A 20,258-nucleotide genomic window follows, 5' to 3' on the forward strand; every position below is an offset into this window, starting at 1 on the left:
GTCGGTAAATGGAATCCATTTACATTTTTTTTGATTCCATGTGCATTTGCTTTGTATTTATTTTAACTTTTCATGCTTGTTATTGTGCTTCTTTCCCCCCTTTTCTGCCCTTATTAGATCAGTTTTGTTTCATGCTCTTTTTCCATACCCTCAACTCTGTAAGTATAGTAATGACCATCCTTAAGTACGGTCAGGGACTTTTCTTGGAACCAAAAGACTCCTGCCCTTGTCAATTTTGGGGACCTTGCAGACTAGCCGCTGAGACAAGTGGTACCTGGGCTCTGGTGCTGGTGCCAAGGCTGTGTCTGTCTTTCTGCTTCCTGGGCCCAGAGAGTGGTCAAGAGAAGCTTGTCAACTTCCTTGCACAAGAGGCAGAGACTTTCTTCAGTCCCAGCAACCGAATGCTCCTCTGGCTTCTTTACCTTTCCTTGTAATGGATAATTATATTCCTCTTACCCTTTAGGAACTGAGATCTTGATTGCCTTTGCCCATTTTTAGACCTTGAACCTAGCAAGAGAGAAGCTTTTGGTCTAAACATTCTGCTCTGAGTTTCTGCTACATTTTGGGTCCATTGAGTTTTAATCTTATTTTTGAGTCAATTATGTCCTTTAAAATATATACATATATAATTTTCTGTGTTTAGAGAAGAAGAAGAGTTCAAAGCTGAGCTTACAATGTCATACTGTCCAGAATTTTATTTATAACAATATTTATAATGGCAAAAAATTGGAGTCTGTCTTAATAAATTGGAATATATTCAGTTATTGAAAAGAGATAGATGTTTAAGTATTTACAGGGAAAATGGCTAAGATGTGTTATAAATCAAAAAAAGCAGATTGTGAAGAATGAGTGCTAATTTTTATTTGTTTTTCAAGTGAGATGGTATCAGATTGTGTTCTTTAGTAAGCATAGAAAAGTTCCTGATAAAATATGTAAGACAGTTTTAATAGTAAACATTGTTTACCTTTGGATTTTGTAACTAGGAAACCAGGAGGCCATTAGTATAGTTTTTTACATCATTTTCTCTTTCTGCCTTTCTGTATTATTTGGATATTCTTCCTCTCTTTGAACATTGGGTATTTTTGATAATACCAAAGTAAAAATAAAAAACAACAGGAGCAACTCCCTTATTCCTCAAAATTGTGTTATTGCAATTGTTACAGCCTAGTACAGTTTTGTGACTCCATAATCATATGTGTACTTAACAAACACTAAAGTATGTTAATGACATGTTATAACAACATCATATCTCTATTAATCTGTTTTCTAATATAATTTATGTGTTTTCTAATGTAAACGTAGAAATAGATATTAAATAACAAATACAATATCATATTTATATAAAATGCTAACATTAACTTTTAGAAAATACCAGGCCAAAGCATAGTATCCTGATCGTGAGGATTAACAAGTCAGGATTACTTTGCAGCTTTACAAGAGGATAATATTTTAGAAGAATTGATCCTTCCCATAAAATGTTCAGCCTTTGGGTTAGTCCCTTTTCTTATTAATGGCAGTGGCTGTCTGAAATCCAAAGTTAAGTGCCCAAAGCTTTTCTAAAGAAAGATAAACTCACCTTTAAAAAAAAAAAAAAACTATATTATTTTTCCTTCGTGCAGCATGTGGCTTTACTACCTGTTCTTATGGTGCTAACATACAAAGCATCTTAAATTTTTTGATTTATGTGCTATTATCTTGGTGTCTCTGATACTTATTTCAGAATGATTACTCTTACCTTTCTATTTAGAAATATCTTAATAGTGACATTTCTTGAAATGTATTCTAATGATATAATTAAAAGATACAAGGAGTTTAAATGAAAATATAATCTTGCAGTACTATCTGTAATAGTGAAACAATGAGATAATCCAAATGTTCAAAAATAAGAAATTGAATAAATTATAAAAATTAATAGAATACTATCCACATGTTAAAAATGAACTTATAGAAAAATATTTATTGGCATGGGTAAATGTTTACAATAAACAGTGTTAAATGAAAAAATTAAATCAAATTTACCATATAATCCTATTTTTACAAAAATGTACATATGTGATTATATACATGCATAGAAAATGTGAACGTTTAAATACCCAAATGTCAACTGTGGTTATCTCTGAGTGGTGTGATTACAGGAGAGTTTTATTTTGTTCTCTTTGCTTCTCTGCATTTATTATATTGAGCATGTTTTCATGCATAATAAGATAATCAGTAAAAGGTATTAAAATATACTTCTGTTCTATTTCATGTTGTGAAAGTTAAATGTCGTACCATTTTTCCTCTTAGATTGTAATTATCCTTCTATATTCATCCAACTGTTTTGATCCATGAATTGGTTTGGTGGGAAGTAATTAGACATTCTCACTCAGGTCAGAAAAGACAAAGCTGTAAAGAACTGTGTTCATACCCCTTGCCCCACCTAGAAGATACAATTTCAGCTTGCTAACAGATGAGATGATAAATGGAATATAGATTTCAAGTTGACTTTATTCTTGTACTCTAATCTTGTTATTCTGCCTAAGATTTCAGAGTAATTTTACTCCAAATATTAATATTTTATTACTGTCACAAAATTCACCATACTACCTACTAAAAGTAATCAATAATAAAAACAAAGCCTTAAATAATGATAATACCCCTCCCACTAAATGAGATAGAGCTTATTGCTTTCCATGAAAAGTAGCTGCTAACAAGAAAAAAGAAAAAAAAAGAAAATTATAAAATCTTGAACTACTTTAGTGAATTACCTTCAGTACATAGAGAGGCCAGCCCTTCCCTGCCTGTAATGTAAGGAGGTCACTCTTTCTACTCTGAAGGAAGATCTCTCCCCAACCTCCTCAAATCTATAGTAAGGAGTAGTTTCTTGAATCCCGCGTGCATTATTTTTTGTGCCCTTCAGACTTAATTATTTTACCTAAGAACACAAAATGCTAGCATTGAATATCACTTAATACTGTTAACTCTCTGAGTAGATAAAACACCTCCCTCTTTTCACTTCCTTGCCCTATATTTAACATACCACAAAACTGAACTCTTGATTTGATTTCAGTAATTTTTGAGGTGAGGAAACAATTTGGATTTTTGAGAGTTGAAACAGAAAGGGACAGATTGGATAACAGAACCACAGAAGAACCTCAAAAGACTTTTAAAAATGTTATTGTCTTCATTGCAGTTGGTTGGTTAATTAGTTAAGAAATAGTTGAGTTGCTGCTATGACTTTAATAATGTTTTGATTTTATTTTCCTCCTTTCTACTTCTCATTCAACAAAAAATGAGAGATTTAAAACATTTAGCATATAATAGCAGTTGAAAAGTAAAGAAAATTTTTAGAGTTCTTTTGTAGTTTGGAAAACTTTTAGTAATGCTTTTTATGTTACATGGCATTTTAATATATCAGTTTAGCTATAACTTTGGAAACTAAAATTTTAACTTTTTGCTCTGGAAGGAGCAGTATCATTTCTTTCCAGAAATTCTGGTGGGTAACTTGATGATTTGACACTAGAAATAATGGGACAAGAAAAACAGCCTGGTTTGACAGAGAGGCCCATTTTAACTTTTGTTGGTATTCACTAGGGTTTCTCACATAAGTACATGTGATAACTTTTAAAATGTCCAATACTGGAAAAAGCAGTTTTGAGAGCTTTAAAGTGTTAGCTCTCACTTAAATATCCTGAAATATCCTCCTGAGATGGCTTGCTAATTCCTAGAGTAGTTCCCTGCCTCACACTCTGTCAATTTGGGAAATTAAAAAAAAAAAAAAAATCCATCCTGACAACACAGCCCATAAAATTTTCTCTTTATATCACTCTTCAATACCCTCTCTGCCTTGTGAGGCCGGATTCTTCATTGCTCCAACTCCTGTTATATGACACTGGTCCTCCAAAAGGTCTCCTGCCTCCAGCTCTACCTCTACCCCTCATTCCTGCAGTCAGAGAAATCTTTTCTGAACCTTAATCTCATTTCTCAGCTGAAAATATTTTGATAGTTCTCCTGACAGGCAGCATAATAGTATTTCTCAAAACAGTATCTGAGAACTTCTAGAAAAAATTTAAATGTTATCCTTTTTCATAATGATAAATTAACAAGCCACACCCTGGTTCCTCAGAATGGATAACTTATAACTGTGCAAAATACTAGAAATACTAATATTCCTGCCTGCCTGTCCATGCTGCATCTTTTTTTTTTTTTTTCTTTCCTTGAGACGGATTCTCACTCTGTTGCCTAGGCTGGATTGCAATGGTGCGATCTCGGCTCACTGCAACCTCTGCCTCCTGGGTTCAAGTGATTCTCCTGCCTCAGCCTCCTGAGCAGCTGGGATTACAGGCATGCGCCACTGCACCTAATTTTCGTGTATATATATTTTTAAGTAGAGATGGGGTTTTGCCAGGTTGATCAGGCTGATCTTGAACTCCTGACCTCAAGTGATCCTCCCACCTTGGCCTCCCAAAGTGCTGGGATTATAGTCATGAACTACTGTGCCCAGCCATTTTTTCTTTTTCTTTTTCTTTTCTTTCTTTCCTTCCTTCCTTCCTTCCTTCCTTCCTTCCTTCCTTCCTTCCTTCCTTCCTTCCTTCCTTCCTTCCTTCCTTCCTTTCTTTTTTTTGAGACAAGGTCTCATTCTGTCATTCAGGCTGAAGTGCAGCAGTGCAATCTTGGCTCACTGCAACTTCTGTCTTTTGGGCTCAAGCGATTCTCCCACCTCAGCCTCCCGAGTAGCTGTGAATACAGGCACATGCCACCATGCCCGGCTAATTTTTGTATTTTTTGGTTGATACAGGGTTTTGTCGTGATGTCTAGGCTGGTCTCGAACTCCTGGGCTCAAGTGATCATCCTCCCGCCTTGGCCTCCAAAGTGCTGGGATTAAAGATATGAGCCACTCACACCTGGCCACATCTTGTTTTTTTTCTGATGAAACATTTGTTTCTTAAAGTGATCCAGGACACATAGCTCTGTTCTCAGAGGCATTTTCCTTTTGAGGAGATCCGGATATTACTTACTTGTGAAAAACAGTGGCTAACAGGGCAAGATCCAAATACTCGAATGTGTAAGAAGAGCCCTCTGAGATCTGCCTTGCCCATTCTTTGTACCTGCACTCCAGCCCCTGAGTGACAAGCAGCCCCTGGATAAGCTAGGCCACATCAAGCGTTTGCCTTCTCTGTCTTAAGCTGGGCTTCGTCAATGATCTTTCCCTTTCTTCAGTCCACCCACCCTGAACACATACTTCTCTGTAGACTCTTCTTTTCTGACGACTCCATCCCCAGGTACAAGGTAAACTCCCATCTCTCCCATCTTGGCTATAGTTAATTTTCACACAGGGAATTGTGTCACTACAAAACTAAGCCCAAAATTTGGTGGCGTAAAACAAGAGTTATCATCAGCCAGTTTCAGTGGGTCGGGAATCTGGATGAGCCTTAGCTGGGTACTATGGCTCTGCATCTCTCATAGTGGACAGTGCTTTCTAGTAACTCACATGGTTGTTGGACTGAGGTCTCTGTTCTTCACCACCTGTTGACCAGGAGCCTCCCTTTGTTCCTGAACTCACAACATGACAGCTTGCTTCACCAGAGCAAGCAAGCAGGAGGGCAAGACAGAATACTGGAAAGAGAGAGAGCATTTCCTAGTCTTTAATGACCTAATTATAGTAGTGGCAGGTCACCTGCTCATTAGAAGAAGAGTGCTAGTCTAGCCCACACTCCAGGGCAGGGGGTGACATACTAGGCAGTTGGGATTACTGGAGACTGTCTAAGTAGTCTGTCTACCATAGCCTGTAGGATACCTTAGGGTAGGTATCCCTAAGGATAGGCCCAGGTGAGGAAGCTGTGGGCCATGGGGGAGGCTGCTTGTCCTCTCTCAACCTTGCTTCCCTGCCTCGCATGGTGTGGGCATCTTGATGCCATGACAGTGATTCCAGGGTTTAAAGAGAGGTATATTTTAAATAATCTGGCTCTTAAATATCATTTGAAAGTCAACTCCCTCGTCTGATCTTCAGCTGAAGAAAAAATGGTCTATTTTAGTGCTAGAAGAAGAACTCTGTGTTGGACTTACTAAGAAAAGGTGATATAGCTCACTGAGATAGTGCATTCTTAAGAGATTTGCAAATTTCATTTTTCTGGGTTTATATCCTGAATTTACCTTCTAACCTGGAGTATGATGAGAATCTTCTGGATTTTCAAACTTGGCCTCTATTAAACTGCTGCACTTTGTTTACTTGCTTTTCTTTGAGCAGGGAGCTACCTGACAGCCTAGTCCATGCCTAATTAACTTCTAATATCAGGATTTTGGCTCTCAATATTCTTAAAAATATGTACTAATATTTTTCTGTGTTTTTAGCATATTCAGTACTAAATTTGCTAGGCATTGCTAGGGTTTTAATAGTTGAGAATTTTACAGCTCTTTCTCTGGCATATATACTTAAAAGGAGTGACCTGGGGCTGTGATACCTGTAATTTTTTTGTTATTTTTCTAGGTAGTTAAGGCATTAACAGTTTTTGCCCTTGAATCAAAGTTCTCTACTTTTCTCTCCATACCTTCTAAATATTTTGTCCTTTTGAGTCAAGGGAATTGCCCTGATTTTATGATGACATTTGGGTACGATATTTAAACTGTTAAAAGTTATAAAAATGACCCTTTGGTATTAAATGTAATAAGTGGCTTTGAATTGAATACATGTGCAGGTTCTCCTAAATGAACTTTGTGAGTCCAAACTGCTCTAGTTACGTATTCTCATTGTAATTGGATTCTATGACATTCTCTCATCCTCCAAGAGTCTTCCAGGCCATGAAAATTCCTCATGGCTTGGTGTTGATGTATACTTTGGGTCTTTTGGGTTACTGACTTTCATCTCTCAACTCCTGTGTGACACTTGTAGTGCTGATGGTCATCTCCACTCCTGAAAAGGCACGGTGTCTCTGCAGCAAAACAGAATTACTTACCCCTAAGAGATCTATAACAGCCCTCAAGTAAAGGGGGAATGGGCAACTGCTACAACTGAGCTACCTTTGCTCAGCCTTTCCTTATCAAGAATATGTTCTTTTTCTTCTTTTCTTTTCTTTTTTTTTTCTGAGATGGCGTCTCACCCTGTCACCCACACTGGAGTGCAGTGGCACTATCTTGGCTCACTGTAACCTCTGCCTCCTGGGTTCAAGTGATTCTCCTGCCTTAGCCTCCCGAGTAGCTGGGATTGCAAGCACAAGCCACCATGCCCAGCTAATTTTTTGCATTTTTAGTAGAGACAGGGTTTTTACCATGTTGGCCAGGTTGGTCTTGAACTCCTGACCTCAAGTGATCTGCCCACCTCAGCCTCTCAAAGTGCTGGGATTACAGGCATGAGCCACCACACCTGGCAAGAATATATTTTTTACTCATGGTTACTCTGCACTGTGTTCATTTTTACTGGCTTGTATTTCTTTGTAATTCTAAAATATTGTCATGTTCAAAGGTTTTAAATTAGACTATAAACACCTCAATATCAGAACCTATTCTTTTCTTTCTTTCTTTCGTTTTTTCATTCTTTTCTTTTGTTCTTTCTTTGTTTCGATATCTTGGATCTCTTTCCCCATTGTATATCTACCATAATACCACTCCAGACACATTTCTCAACAGAAGTCAACACATAGAAGGAAGTCTTGTCTAGATTTATTCATGATGCGTGCATTAGAGTAGATCAGAGATGAGGGGCTGCGACAGGTCTGGACTCTTGTAGTGAGAGATGAACGATTAGAAGGCTTTGCAACAGCATTCAGTTAACTCTACATGGGTAGAGTTGGGTGCCTGTCTCTCTTTTAACCTTCTAAGTGCACCAGAGTATGTTACTGCCATGAAATTGCACTGTAATATTTTCTAGTTGTGATTCATTCACAGCTTAATATGCTTCTAGTTCTGGCTTGACTTTTCCCCCAGGAAGAGCCTAAAATCTCTTCATTATAATATAGACAGTGTACTGCACTTTGAATACAAATTTATCCATGTTCGGAGTAATTTTTCTTGTGATTGTCTCTACCCTGGAGAAGTGCCTTTAATGAATTACATACAAATTGTGTAATTTAAGAAGTTAATTTGGTTTTCTGGTTACACAGGACTAAAAACAGCGCTTGTAGAAAGAGATGATTTCTCATCAGGGACCAGCAGCAGAAGCACTAAATTGATCCATGGTGGTGTGAGATATCTTCAGAAGGCCATCATGAAGTTGGATATTGAGCAGGTAATTGTGTATGCTGGTTGTTAAACAAAAATTGCAGCAAGCTTTTTTCTACCCAATTAAATCAGGTTTTTTTCTTTTTTCTTTTTTCTTTTTTTTTTTTTTTAACGGCTTTTAGCATTTCTTCCTGTTGGAAATACCTATTTAGTATATTCTGCTGGAATATCTTTCAGGAGAGGTGTGTCAGTTCTTTCCTGTAGTATTATGTTTATGGGTAATCAGGGGCTTTTTCTTCACAGGCATGTTGAAGTAGCAGATTTACAAAATCACTTTTGGATGTGTTGCCTTTTAAACAATTGTGATTGGATTTTTGCCAGTGGCTACCAAATTGCTACTTTGCAAGCACTTTCAGGGGAGCTATGTTGTAATGCAGGGGGAGTGCGAAATCGATCCTCTTAACTACAACTGCAGTCATACGCTCATATTGTCACTGACATATTCTGAAGGAAAAGATGATCTGAGTCATGCTTTTCTTATGTCACACTTTATTGTGTCCAGCCTGCCACCATTTGAAAACTGCCAAGGCAGTGTGGAAGATGACATTTCCCAGAGGGGTAAAAAAAATCAGCTGAACTTCCTATCTCTTTTTGTACGTGAAAAACACAGCAGCACTGGCTTGACATTGTCAAGTTTTGAATCTGTCTCGTTTTTTTTCTTGATAAGTCAGTTTTGAATCTGTCCCCTTTTCTTATATTCTCTTCGCATCATGACGGATGCAATGAAAACAGCATAGGATTTAGAATCAGCTAACTTGTGATGTGGTCAGGCTTATTTACTCAAAATCTATGAGTCTGTTATCTTATTTGTAAAATTAGTGTTATAATAGCATTGCTGGCTTTTTAGAGAGGCATAATGAGGACTACAGCAGTTAAGACAAAGCCTTTTTATAATCTGTAAAATACTGTGCAACTGTTAAGTAGCATCATTGCTTGGTTTCGTGAAGGCAAGACAGAAACTTTTAGCATGAACTTGAACAATCTGTTACCTCCTACACAGAAAAAATAATATGGGAAACTGAGAAAGGGAGACAATCCAGAGGATGCAAGATAAATGGCTACAATAATCTTGTAACTCAAGTCAGGAAAATATCTTACACCTGCGAACTCTGACAGCATGTTTTTCTCCTATGCAAATACAGTTAAGGTTTCTAAAAAATCTTTGAGGTTGACAGCATGATGTATTATTAGAAATTTGATTAGGAGGCAGCTATCCTCACTCAGAGGTAGAGGTTTCTGTGTATCAATCAGTTGGCAGGGTGTCTATTTGCCATTTGAAAATATTATGATCTGTTACTGCCAAACTAATTTTCTCTGTTTTGCCTTTCAGTATAGGATGGTAAAAGAAGCCCTTCATGAGCGTGCCAACCTGCTAGAAATTGCTCCCCATTTATCAGCTCCATTGCCTATAATGCTTCCAGTTTACAAGTAAGCCTTTTGATATCACGTGTATGCATTTGCTTCTCTGCGGTCAGTAGAACAACAGTTTTAATGGAAATAATCCCTCAATGCATATTTCATAATTTGGTTTTAATTGGTCCTAATCTTTAATCCTTTTCAAGTATTTTCCTTTGTTGTATTTAAAAGTATGGCTTTTCTTAAATTGCTCTCTACTGGCCTATCTCTAGATTTTAAAGGCAAAGGAGGTCGTGTTCTGTATTTGTAATTAGTAGTTTCTTCCTCCAGTTTCTGAGAGTATATAGATGAGCAACTGCATTTGCATTAAGGAACATAAAAGGATCATGTGCAGACTGTAAATGGCTCCGCTAAAGTATCCTGTTGTAAAATGTAAACATACCATATACCCACTTGTAACCCAAGCCATTTTGAGTCATGTTACGTGTCTGAGTTAACCAAGGCTGAAATTTGGTTAGGAAGGGTCAGATTATAAATTATAAAACTTAATTTTCCTAATGTTGTTAGAGCTATCCATGAAGTTGCCTTACATTGGAATTCAGGTAGTATGAAAAAGTAGATTATGTAACTCTGTTAACCACATTAGTGTTGTAGGGGGCTGGAAACAGATTTTTTATAACTTTGTTTATCCTTCCTCATAGATCGCTTAGGACTTCCTGAACCAGTGTTTCTTAATCCTGGGTGCACATTGTCATCATCCAGGCCCCCACCCTAGTCTAGTTAAATCAATTTCTGGATGTATGAGGTTTAGGCATCAGTATTTATTTTTAATGTTCCCCAGAGAATTCTAATATTCTAAGGTTGAGAACAACTGCCTCAGAGAAGATTCATTTAAAAATCTCATTGATTTATTTTACTTACAGACTTCAGCTAGATTGGTGTCAAAAACAGTTGCATAAGTCTGTTTCTTTTGCAGTCCACTTCTAGGTATGCTTTGTTTTTCTTAAATGAAAGGTGTCTTGTACTGTAAGGTAATGTTCTATAATGTTATACTCTGTTTCTAAAGAACTTTCACCTCTATTTATGCTGTAGGTGGTGGCAGTTACCTTACTACTGGGTAGGAATCAAGCTGTATGATTTGGTTGCAGGAAGCAATTGCCTGAAAAGCAGTTATGTCCTCAGCAAATCAAGAGCCCTTGAACATTTCCCAATGCTCCAGAAGGACAAACTGGTAGGAGCAATTGTCTACTATGACGGTATGTGATATTTTTTTTCCTCACAGATACTTTTCTCTCACTCATGACCCTTATAGTATATTCTTAAGGAGATAGTTTTGCATCTTTAAATACTAATCTTACACAACACACAAACGCACTTGCATGCACATATTAACCATTTTCTCTAACAGTGGCTGAAAAACTAACCATAATGTTTTACCTTTAATATTGTTTATTTTACATATTTGTTTTCTTCTTTGATTTCTACTTTGTGTCTTATGGTTGGTTTGGTCCATTTCTCATCATTATGAATTTGGTCCCTACCCTCATGCCATGTAATTTGTTATGTGTTTGCTAGTGAATATTTGCCTTATGAATATATTATAATGTTGAAAGCAGCTGAGGATATGTTAGGTTTTCTAGATGAAACCTCTATTTTCAAGGGGTTATAAACCTAGGGGGAAAAATGCCCTGTGGGCTGAAATTGACATGTTTGTATTTTGCACAGGACACAGTTCTTGAATGTATAATTTATATGATGAAGGTAGATGAACATTGCATCTGTGAAACTGTGCTCTCAGTTTTTATTGCTTATTTTATTGTTGTTAGATGTTTTCTAATAGTGACATTACCTAGTGGCCATTTGCCATGTGTTCAATGTTCATTCTTTTTTTTTTTTTTTTTTGTACATTTTATTTGAAGGAGCACTTAATATATCTCCAGATAGACCACAAAACAATATAAAACAAAACAGGCAAAGCCATTTGTAAAATTTTACTAGTAGTTTTAAAGTGTGTGAGATTGGAATATAGTCCAAGGGTGTCCATTTATAAGGAAATAGCTGAACACAGATAATTATACATGTTCAAAAAGTCCTAAAAATTTTGTGATGCAGAGGACAGCTTCGATTCTATATCTCAGTGAGCCCCCAACACCCATTATATTATCTTTTCTGTTTAGTATTAGATATCTAAACTCCTAGTAAGAAGAATTTGTTGTTGTTGTTTTATTTTTTTCTGGATATTTTGATATTTATACTGAATACTATGGGATGTCCCAAAGGCTATCCCTGTGTTTTTTTCTTCTTTCCAGTGTTAAATTTCTGAACCAATTCAGCTGTCAGGCTTTCATATATAAATGCAAAAAGTATATGTGAACCAAACTCAAGAAAATGTCCTAGGAACAACAATATTAGAAAAATGTTAAGGGTCTTAGGCAAACATTAAAAGCTAGAAAATTCACAGTTTGCAGTGCTTCCCAGCATCTGAACACCACAGGGGGGCCACTTAACTATTTTTTTGGTGCCCTTGATTGAGTCTACATGTTAAAGGACAACCTTAACTGTGAATTTGCTTTCTCTGCATCAGACCCTTAATGTTAACCCATTGTAGTTTATTGGGTGATTATAGTAAAGAGGTTTTTGGTCCAGGAGGAGTAAGAAGGCATTCTGTAAATAGCATCCTGCCCATCCTGACATGGAAATGTTTGTGGCCTTTCCATCTTATTACTAATCCCTCCCGCACAAACCCTCTCACATACTTACTCATTTTCTATGCTTTGTGATCTATTGGGTACTAACAAATTTTATTTATAAGCTTGTCAATATCTGAATCTTTTAAAAATAAATATTAGTGGGCTGGGCATGTTGGCTCATGCCTGTAATCTTAGCACTTTAGGACGCCAAGGCAGCCAGATCACTTGAGCCCAGTTTGAGACCAACATGGTGAAACCTCATCTCTACTAAAAATACAAAAAATTAGCCAGGTGTGGTGGCATGCACTTATAGTCCCAGCTACTTGGGGGACTAAGGTGGCCAGAGTGAGCTGAGATTCCGCCATTACACTCCAGCCTGGGTGACAGCATGAGACCCTATTTCAAAAAAAAAAGAAGAAAAGAAATATTAGCGAATGTCATGTCTGAATTTGTGACATCCTGTTTTACATTGGTTTGGTATTGTTGTGAATTGTAAATTCTTATTGATTCTACATGAAGAAGCCAAGGGAAATCTTTGTCACACAAGGCAGAAGAAACATTATTCTCTTAGAATCATGAGGAAAAAGAATCTTTTAATCTAGAATTGATCTTTATAGCCTGTTATAGATTGCAATTATGAGCTTAGCAAAAATTTCTGAAAAATTTAAAAAGTATTTAAAATATTTTCAAATTGCTCTTTGGAAATTGGTTATAAAATCATTAAGTCTTGAGCCAAAGGAGTAAAAATAATTATATTCTACTCATTTGATATAAATAATTTGTCTTTTTACTTTGTTCTAAAATGGTACAGGCCTAACTATATTATACTTGAGGTGAGGCAAAACAAGCATGTGCAACAGTGTAGTTCTGTGGTTTTACAATATGTTTACATGTGGGGCAACTCTTGTTTTACCTAATATGGTATGATGATCAAATTGAATATTGACATGGAAATAAGATGACGAGGAGCATGTAGGTAAAAGAATTAAATGAGGCCGGGCGCGGTGGCTCAAGCCTGTAATCCCAGCACTTTGGGAGGCCGAGACGGGCGGATCACAAGGTCAGGAGATCGAGACCATCCTGGCTAACACGGCGAAACCCCGTCTCTACTAAAAACACAAAAAATTAGCCGGGCGAGGTGGCGGCGCCTGTGGTCCCAGCTACTCGGGAGGCTGAGGCAGGAGAATGGCGGGAACCCGGGAGGCGGAGCTTGCAGTGAGCTGAGATCTGGCCACTGCACTCCAGCCTGGGCGACAGAGCGAGACTCCGTCTCAAAAAAAAAAAAAAAAAAAAAAAAAAAAAGAATTAAATGAGTAAATCCATGCTGAACAAAAGGGATGAATGCCTTTTTTCCCTTTGACTGGAAAAACGTTATTACAGTATCATCCTGCTACTAAAGTATTTCAGAGAGAAAAATATTTCAATGTGAAGTTTTATCATTGCAAACCCAAGTCTAAACATTGTAGTTTATAAGATAAGCTTTTCTTAACAAGGAAAATACATACTCTTCTTGATAAATCACCATGATGAGAATATAACAACAGCCACCGAAGTGATTTCAAGTTGCATTCAGGCTTCTTGAAATAATGTTGAATTTACTTTAAAAATAATGTATTGAGGTGAAATTCAATAAAATTCAATTAAAATTAGCCATTTTAAAGCGAACAGAAATAATTTTTGTAACTCCCACCAAGGGAGAATTTTGAATCTGATGAAAAAGTGGCATAAGTAATCAAATGAACTTTTAATTTTAATTAAGTTTTTTGAGACAGAGTCTTGCCCTGTCACCCAGGCTGGCGTGCCGTAGCATGATCATAGCTTCCTGCAGCCTCTCATCTCCAGGGCTCAAGCAATCCTCCTGCCTCAGTCTCCCAAGTAACTGGCATTATAGTTAGCATGTGCCACTATGCCTGGCTAGTTGTTTTTTACTTTTGATAGAGACAAGGTCTCGCTACATTTCCTAAGCTAGTCTTGAACTCCTGAGCTCAAGGGATTCTCCCGCCTTGGCCTCCCAAAGTGTTGAAATTATAGACATGAGCCACTGTGACCAGATAATCAAATGAACTTTTAATGCTGCAAGAAGTTTTGCTAACTAAAAACTCTTATTAGTAATACCTTATATACTTACTTCAGCACCAATGAAAAGTGAAATATAATGGTGTGAAAATATAGTGGGACAAACTAGTAAACGTTTCCATTAATGTGGACCAGGCACTGAGAAGATCTGTAAGGTATCTTCAGTGCAGAGATGTTAGGGCTGTAAGATGTTTCCTCTGAAGTACAAAATATACAAAGATAAAAAATTTAATTTCTCGTAAACCCAGTTCATCCTAATTAAATTTTGATGGCCACTGCATATGATGAAGGCAGAGTTTGTTCTCCCACAAAAGTTCATAGAGGTAATAAGTTCCATGCACTTTTCCCTCCAACATTTTATATATATTTTTTAATTTTCATTTTTTGCAGAGACAGTCTGGTCTTGAACTCCTGGCCTCAAGTGATCCTCCCACCTTGGCCTCCCAAAGTGTTGGGATTACAGGCATGAGCCACTTCGTCTGGCCCTTCATACATTTTGATGTAGTAATTATAGTTACTATTCTGTACATGGCGTAATTATGATCTGTGCCATATTTCATTGTTAACCACTGAAAAACAAATTCACGTGTATGGAGGAATAACTGTCATCTTTTTAAATGCAGACAGAATCTCAAACTTCTCAGTGAAATCCGTATGAAATGAAAGTTGGGATAGTAAATGACATACCAGTTTTTCCTGCAGTTGTATTTCCTTCTTATAGTCTATTAGAGTAATCATATAGTCAACTCACTGGTTTTCTGACTGAGACATGTCCTAGTATTTTCGAACTTGCCTAGTAGAAACCCACAGCTGGCCATTACTGCTGATAAGGGAGTTACCAAGTAGAGAGGATGGTGACCAGGCCAACTTTCTCAAATTAGAAGAAAGTGTTTAGGGCATGGTATGCTTGGGTGACTTGACAGGCTGTGAGATGATGTGAACCAGCTGTTAGGGGTAGCCAGTTTTCTCAGGGACTTATTTTTTTTCCCCTCTATTTGTTCCCATAGTGGATCTTTGTGGCTATTCTAGTTAGACTCCAGTCATCCAATCTAGTACACAGAAAATGAGCTATAATTAAAAATCATTAAATATTAAAAACCATTAAATACCTCCATTAAGCCATTGTAAAATAAAACTGAAGAACAAAATTACAGCTTTAAATTCCTCCTTTCTGAGAGTCAAGACATTGACAGAGATGTCTGTCGTTTCATATCCGATGATGCTTCTAAGCATTCCTTATGCACATATGAAAAGAGCAACTATAAGAAATTATATTGCCTTTTCCTAATGTAAATAAAAGTTGGTTACATCCATGTTTCAAAGGGGGAATTAAAGCCCAGGTTTCACTAGAATATTCATTTTTATTCCAACCTAAAACTCACAGCATACAAATAGATGAATTCAGCTCGTGAGAGAGCAAAGCCAATTTAATCTCTGGCTCCCCTGAGGTAAATGTAGTTCACGGTCCTGCCCCCACCCCAACCTCAGCTATAATCCCTGGCTCCTGGAGGTAAAAATGCACTGAAGTGAGGAAAATTCTGCAGCCGGATATAATGATCCAAAATGACAGGGACAATAATGACAATGAATTTCATGTCTCCCAGTCACGAGCTGGAGATGCTTGACTAGGCTGACTTATACAATTAAATTGTTACAGGTACAGCAGGAGATGCAGTTAGCTGTATGCTTTGGGGAACGATGCCTCTGGCAAAAGGCATATTGTGGAATCCAGGCTCTTTTGTTAGGAGCCAGCTATTACTCCTCTAGGCATGCGCCTGCAATTGTACACTTTAATAAAAGAAAGCCCGGGTTAAAGACAAGTCTTTTAAGGTGTTGATTTTATCTACTTGGAAAGCTAAAAAAATCAATTACCTGTATCACAAAAGTGATTTTTTTTGGTCTTTTGTTTGTTTTTTCGTTGAGTTCCTGGAACATAAGTAAAACCTTAAGATGGTGCCTTTAATCCTCATTTACACTATTTGTAAACAGAGTTGTTGAAGGAATTGGGTGTTATCTACTTTAAATCAGACAGATATTAATTTCTTCAGAATAATAGAAATAGATGGAATAGATAACTGAACAATGTGGATTTACAAACAGAATATTAATAGCAAGTCCTTTAAGCAAGTTTGGGCTACTTGCTGCTTAATGCAATTCTTGTGAATTGGAGTGGTAATCTCCAAAGTGAAGGGTGTGAGCCTCATGAGGTGCACACAACCTTCCACTAGGGTATGGGAAGAACACATTATAACTTCTACTTAGATATGTTTTTAAAGTTAAATTCCCTATAAATTTGAAATGGTTCAAATGTCTGTAATATATAAAAACCATAGTGTGTACATTATGTAATTTATAAATACACATATTGGAGATATATACTCATATACAAAACCATAGTATGTAAATTATGTAATTTATAAATATACATATTGGAGATATATTACTTTTGGAATACTCAATTTAATTTTTTGGGGGGGGGCCCACTAGTAATTTGTCATTATTTTATTTCTTTGATAATTGGCTATTTAAATGTTTTCAAGATAGATGTATTTAGTGAAAGGACAGATTGCTTTGGAAGAGTAAACATAACCAAATCCCTTTCTTCATCTCCCAGTGTTTAATTTCTATGAAATTTAATTGAGGTGGCTGAAAACATAAAAACAAAGAACTGTTGAATAAGAGGAAGTATTGGCATGATGCATTAAAGATGTGTATTTAAAAAAATTTTTCATCTTAATACATTTATTTTATAATGTAAAGTTCTATTTGCCAACAATTTCCAGGGCTCCTAACCCTTTTTGTATCCTTATTATTGTACAACCAAGGTTTTAAAATTATGTAAATATTTATACACATAAACGAATACATGTAGCGCATATGTAAGTTGTAAGTTTAGTCATTAAGATTGTGGGATCCACAACTGTACTTAAAACCTAGTGAGATAGCAGAGTTGCCTGGACCCTTCATAGGACTTGTGACAGGGGTGTGGCTCGATTACCTGGCTGGGTGCTCAAACCCCTTGTGGGAGGGGAAGCACACAGGCAAACAGGTGCCTGGGCCAGGGTGAGTGCCTTTGGGCTCTCGCCCCATGGCAGCATCTAGGGGTGTGTTATGATTAATGCTCTTTTAGCAGTTGCCATCCAAGATGTCTAAGTGTTAAGTAGCTCAGTGGAGAGTCAGGGTGACAGCCTTTTACACCTTGCCCTCTTGGTACCCAGGTTCTTGTCCAGCATCTGGGAAGTATCAGGTCATATAGACTTCGAGAATGGTGAATGCAGTGGTTTTACTGAGTGGTGGAGGTGGCCCTCAGTGGGATGGGAAACTGGAAAGGGGATGGAGTGGGAAGATAACCTCCCCCATTTCCAACCTTCCAGCTGCCTCTTCTTTTCTCTCATTCTCTGCCATGCAACTCCACTCCTCTGCCAGTGGAATTTGGGGTTTTTATAGGTACAGGAGGGGGGTGTTGTGGGTCAGAGTGGTTTTTGAAAAAAACAGCATTCAAGTGGGAAAACAGGGATGTGAAGTTCTCATTTAGGGCCATGGGCCCAGGCCTGTGGATGGGGCCATTGCTTGGGAACTGCCCTCTCTTACACAGTATTTCCCTGCCTCCTGTCCGTATCACTAGGATATTACCAAAACATTGAAGCCAACTGTGACTATTCACCATTTCATTTCCTCGTCTGCCCTAGAAATAACTGCTATGCTGAATTGTATTATTAGGGTTCCTGGTCTTTCTTTTTAATAATCTTATCATATGTACATGTATTTCTAAAGTAATGTATTGTTCAGTTTTATTTATTTTTAAAATTATTTTTATTATTTTTATTTTTATTTATTTATTATTTTGAGAGGGAGTCTCACTCTGTCGCTCAAGCTGGAGTCCAGTGGCACAATCTTGGCTTATTGCAACCTCTGCCTCCCAGGCTCAAGCCATTCTCCCACCTGGGCCTCCCGGGTAGCTGGGATTACAGGCATGTGCCACCATGCCCAGCTAATTTTTTTGTATTTTAGTAGAGGTGGGGTTTCACCATGTTGCCCAGGGTGGTTTCGAATACCTGAGCTCAGGCAGTCCTCCTGCCTCGGCCTCCCAAAGTGCTGGGATTGCAGGCGTGAGCTACCGCACCCGGCTGTTCGGTTTTATTTTTAAACTTTGTGAAAGTATTGTATGATGGTTACATAAGTTGATATAAATTTTGTAGAGCAGTTGGACATGCCTAGAAAAGTTGGGGGTACCTTGTGATCTAGTAATTTTATCAGTAGGTATATGCCTTAGGCGAACTGTTGCATGTATCTACCAGGATATATGTACAAAAAGTTCATAGAAGCACTGGGTGTAATTTCAAAAAGGAAAGTAATGCAAATATCCATCAAGAGGAAAATGAATATATAATGTATGGTCTGTTCACATAATAGAGTAAAACACAGCATTGAAAGTGCATGCACTGTAAACTAAGCAACACAGATGAATCTTAGAAAAATAATGTTGAAATGGCATGATAAATTGTTTTGTAATTGTAAGCATTGCAATCATACTAGAAAGCTACTTTCCAAAGTATTGTAGGGTCTTTAAATCAATCAGCAATATGGAAGAAGATGACTTAGGTTTACAAACTTAACTGCGCTTTGAACTCTGCATTACCACATCTATAAATTTAGGCTTATGACACCTAATTCACAGGCTGTTTTGATATTTAAATGAACTATTATAATAAATGCAAAATAATTTATAAGTACAAAACATTACTCCCATATTGTTTGTTTAGTGGGGGGTCAATTTCATGGATGTGCTATAGTCCATCAAATTTCTATATGTGCTATATGTGCTATAGTCCATCATCATATTTTGTGAAAATATTCCAAAGTGAAGCATCAGTTCCACAAGCATCCCCTTGTATGTTTAAAATTTGAAGATTCTTATAGAAAAATTTGCCAAACATTCTTAGGATAAAAGGGAAAAATATTGCACATATGGATGTGCTCCAGGTAAGTATAATCTTTGAAGTTTAAGAATTAAAAATCATAACATTTTAATAGAACTTCCTCTAAACATTCCTTCCTCTTAGACATTGATTTAAAACATATTTGCTTTTAATATTTTTCCTTGTTCATATGCAATTTTACACTTCTAAATTAAATGAATAGTTTTAATCTTGATTTCCTACTGTCAGATTTCCTGTTGTATTTCTCCTCTTGTTTTCCGTGAGTTACATAAATGAAACTGACATCATTGCTCATATAGCAGGCATATTTTTTTTTTGCCCCCAAATGCTGCCTTTTTGCTATTCAGTGTATCTGGATACCAACTAATGCTAAATGAAGTTTGACATGTACCCCTAAGAAACAAAACTTATAAATTGTGGCTTCAAAGGAAACCTTGAATAAATAGGACACACTGTGTCCACCCAGGCTAACATCCAGCATATGTTTTAGGTTCCTGATGATGAGACAGAGCAAAATAGCCCCCAGGAAACTTTGCAACTGTTTATTGCTCACTTGTCCAGCATGTATTAAATACCAGGCTTTCAGTCTCTTATAATTTGCTTTTTTAAAATTAAAATCCACCAAAGTAGATATGATCAGGTATAGCAAGCCAAGATAGTAGTCATCAATATTTGTACTCTGTATATAAAAGCTTAAAAACAGTGCTAAAAATTCTCCAGTAGTAGGATGTATGTAAGTTGTTTGAACAGATGGTTCTAGTGGGTTCATAGTAAGCTATTTACCTCTCCCACTCTGTGGTTCAGTTGACCCATTTAAAAAAGATGCAGGATCAAAGGCAAGCTATTGTAATAAAATCTTTGTTCACTCTTCTCTTGATTTACTCATTCATCCAAAAAATATTTATGGAACCTTTAGTATTTGCCAGGCATTATGCATATATGCAATATATTTTGCCAAATGCCTGGTCCCTACTATCAGCAAAGTTTTACATTTGTGTAGCAG

General features: G+C 37.0%; 1 protein-coding gene across 7 annotated transcripts in view; it reads left to right on the forward strand.

Annotated features, from left to right (window-relative positions):
* The window catches only part of LOC105493221 (glycerol-3-phosphate dehydrogenase 2), a 148,954-nt gene that overhangs the window by 68,164 nt on the left and 60,532 nt on the right, over positions 1-20,258 (forward strand). For all 7 annotated transcript variants that reach the window (XM_011760744.2, XM_011760743.2, XM_071072795.1 and 4 more), the window contains 3 exons: positions 8,076-8,200; positions 9,524-9,621; positions 10,642-10,805. In XM_011760744.2, coding sequence (XP_011759046.1) covers positions 8,076-8,200; positions 9,524-9,621; positions 10,642-10,805 — 387 coding nt within the window. The remainder of the gene's footprint in view (positions 1-8,075; positions 8,201-9,523; positions 9,622-10,641; positions 10,806-20,258) is intronic.

The sequence above is a fragment of the Macaca nemestrina genome, chromosome 11, assembly GCF_043159975.1.
Source record: "Macaca nemestrina isolate mMacNem1 chromosome 11, mMacNem.hap1, whole genome shotgun sequence".
NCBI lineage: Eukaryota > Metazoa > Chordata > Mammalia > Primates > Cercopithecidae > Macaca > Macaca nemestrina.